This window comes from Palaemon carinicauda, chromosome 24, assembly GCF_036898095.1.
Source record: "Palaemon carinicauda isolate YSFRI2023 chromosome 24, ASM3689809v2, whole genome shotgun sequence".
NCBI classification, from domain to species: Eukaryota; Metazoa; Arthropoda; class Malacostraca; order Decapoda; family Palaemonidae; genus Palaemon; species Palaemon carinicauda.
The window spans coordinates 48,794,723-48,797,800 of NC_090748.1; the positions used below are offsets into that span (position 1 = coordinate 48,794,723).

Genomic DNA, 3,078 nt, shown 5'->3' on the forward strand with positions numbered 1-3,078 from the left:
GAGTGGTGGTACTTACCATTATTTGGTGTCTACCATCCTAAGAAACCTGACTAGATCAGAGGTGTGTTTGATTCCTCTGCTAAATGTAATGGAGTATCGCTTAACAGTGTCTTGTTGACGGGGGCAAACCTAACTCATGATCTTTTAGGAGTGCTTAGATGTTTCCGCAAAGATATGATGGCAGTAACAGCTGATATCCAGTGCATGTTTCACTGTTCCCTGGTAAGAGAAGACCACCACAACTATATGCAATTTCTTTGTCATAAAGATAACATTGACAATGACCTTGTCGAATACCGCATGAGAGCTCATGTAATCGGAAGCAGTCCGTCACCAGCTGTTGCCATGCTCGGACTCAGGAAAACTGCTCAGGCGTCAGGAAATGATTTCAGCGACCGGGTAACATAGTTTGTATCAAGAAACTTCTATGTAGACGATGGCCTTACATCATGCACTACGAAAGAGGAAGCTATCAATCTCATAAAAGACACACAAAAGGCACTAGCCATGTATGGGAGCCTGAAGCTTCACAAAATCGCCTCAAATTCTGAGGAAGTCAGGAAAGCCTTTCCGGCCAACGATCTGGCATCAAACCTGAAGCAACTAGACCTAGAGGCCAACAGTGAGTCTTTACAAGGTAGTCTAGGATTAAGCTGGTGTGTAAATACGGACAAGTCTTTGTTTTTGTTGTTATCTGAAAAAACCTATTACACTATTACACGGAGAGTAATACTTTCGTCGGATAACAGCATCTATGATCTGCTCAGATTCCTAGCTCCAGTCATAATCCATGGTAAACTTTTACTCAGAAAGCTAGTGTCAGAGGTTGTTGATTGGGACCAACCCTCCTCAGACGAGACAGCCACAGAGTGGATATCTTGGAGAAACACCCTGCAGGAACTTGAAAAGCTAAGCATACCGAGTACTTATGTGCCTCACCTCAGTGAAACTGTCTCCAAGGAGCTTCATGTCTTCTCTGATGCATCCAAAAAGCCATAGCAGCTCTTGCACTCCTCGTACAACCGACATCAATGGTACACCCAGTTTGGGTTTTGTTCTTGGGAAAGCAGAGGTCACACCGACCAGTGGCCATACCACTCCACGTTTTGAATTATGTACACCTGTGTTAGCTATAGAAATTGCACAGTGTATTACAGATAACCTAGATATAAACATAGAAACAGTCAAGTACCACACAGACAATAAAGTTGTCTTAGGCTCTATCAAAAATGAAACCAGGAGATTCTACACCTACGTAGCAAACAGAGTGGAGCACACCAGAAGATTCTCTGATTCCAGTCAGTGGAACTATGTGCCAACGCACCATAACCTGGCTGATTCCGCAACTAGATCTTTTGAAGCTTTTGAAATTCACAATAGCGAATAGTTATTTAGACCAAAGCATCTTACTTAGCAAAAGCAGGAAACTTCTGAGACTAAGTTTCAGCTTTTTGATCAAGACACTGATAAGGAAACTTGCATAAATGTGGTCATAGAGAAGACATATGCTACACTTGCTCACAATTTAGGAATAGACAGACTCCTACATTTCTCTACTTGGGACTCACTTGTACGAGGAGTTGCCTTTTTAAAACGGTTCGGCCGTTCACATGGGTCAGTAAAGACACGGTCTGTAACTTCAGTGGACAGTTATATCTGCGATGAAAACTTCATCATAAGGTTAGTACAATCTGAAGTTTACCAAGTGGAAATTGACTGTTTTCAGCAAAATGAACCAGGAACAAAGTGCAGTCAGATAGCCAACCTCAATTCATTCTTGGACGATCAAAGGATACTACGAGTAGGAGGCTGAATAGTCAATTCTGACTTGAGTTTGGAAGAAAAGAAACCCTTAATTGTACCAGGACGCCATTATATAACAATGCTCTTAGTCAGTCACCACCACGGTAAAGTCAGATATCAGAGTAGACACTTCAATGATGGAGCAGTTAGATCCGCTGGATTTTGGATTGTTTGAAGGAAACGCTTGATTTCATCATTCATTCACAAGTGTGTGACATCTCGCAAGCTAAGAGGAAAGACGGAGTGTCAAATCATGTATGATTTACCAGAGAATTGTATTGAACTGTCACCTCCATTTATTAATTTAGGAATAGATGCCTTCAGACCATGGACAATTGTTTCACGTAGAACTCGTGATCGATATGCTAACTCCAAGCGTTGGGCTATACTTTTCTCTTGCCAAGTAACTAGAGCTGTTCATATCGAGCTTATTGAAGAAATAAGCTCCTCGGCTTCTATTAACGCCGTCAGACGATTTATATCTCTGAGAGGTCAAGTGAAAATATTCCAGTCTGAGCGTGGAACTAATTTTATTGGTTCAGTCAACAAGCTGAGAATAAACTCTATTAACGTCGATGATGGACCTTTCAGGAACTACCTGTACAATTCTAGTACTGCTTGGATCTTTAATCCACCCCATTCCTCTCACTGGGGAGGACCATGGGAAAGGAAGATAAGCATCACCAGGAGGATACTAGATCAATGTTAAGAAATATTGGAAAAAACCAAACACATAATGTACTAAACACGTTCATGGCAGAAGTGTCTGTTATAATTAACTCCAAGCCTCTAGCGCCTGTGTCAACAGATCCAGGGAACCCATTAATCTTAACACCAACGATGTTATTAACTAAGAAGACAGATTATGTCTTCACATCGGATCAATTAGGGGACTTCAATGAAAGAGACTTTTGTCTTGCGTAGTGGAAACGCGTGCAAGCTTTTGCCAGTATTTTTAGGTCTCATTGGAGAAAGGCGTATTTACCATCATTACAGCCACGTCAGAAGTGCATCGAGTATCGCCATGATCTTGTGAAAGGAGATATGGTCCTACTTAAGGACAAATCTTATGTAGTACCCTATTTCCAAATGGGTGTAATAATGAATCCTCTGAAAAGTTCCGACGATCATGTCCGGAAAGCTGAAGTGCATACCATCGTAAATGGTACACACCATCTACACACCTTCAGCCGTGGGTAAGATTCTTTTTTGTAGAAAACAGTCTATTATTCTTTATTTAGTGACATTCTATACAATATTTATTATCTGGTATAG

General features: G+C 41.2%; 1 protein-coding gene across 1 annotated transcript; it reads left to right on the forward strand.

The window, feature by feature from the left end:
* The first annotated feature begins 2,056 nt into the window (after positions 1-2,056).
* Positions 2,057-2,512, forward strand: LOC137618355 (uncharacterized). The gene has a single exon (XM_068348522.1). It carries the CDS (start codon positions 2,057-2,059, stop codon positions 2,510-2,512), a length of 456 nt encoding a protein of 151 aa, XP_068204623.1.
* The last annotated feature ends 566 nt before the right edge of the window (positions 2,513-3,078 follow it).

Excerpts from the sequence above, each read along its gene's own strand:
- LOC137618355 (XM_068348522.1), top strand. The coding sequence starts at position 2,057 with ATGTATGATTTACCAGAGAATTGTATTGAACTGTCACCTCCATTTATT.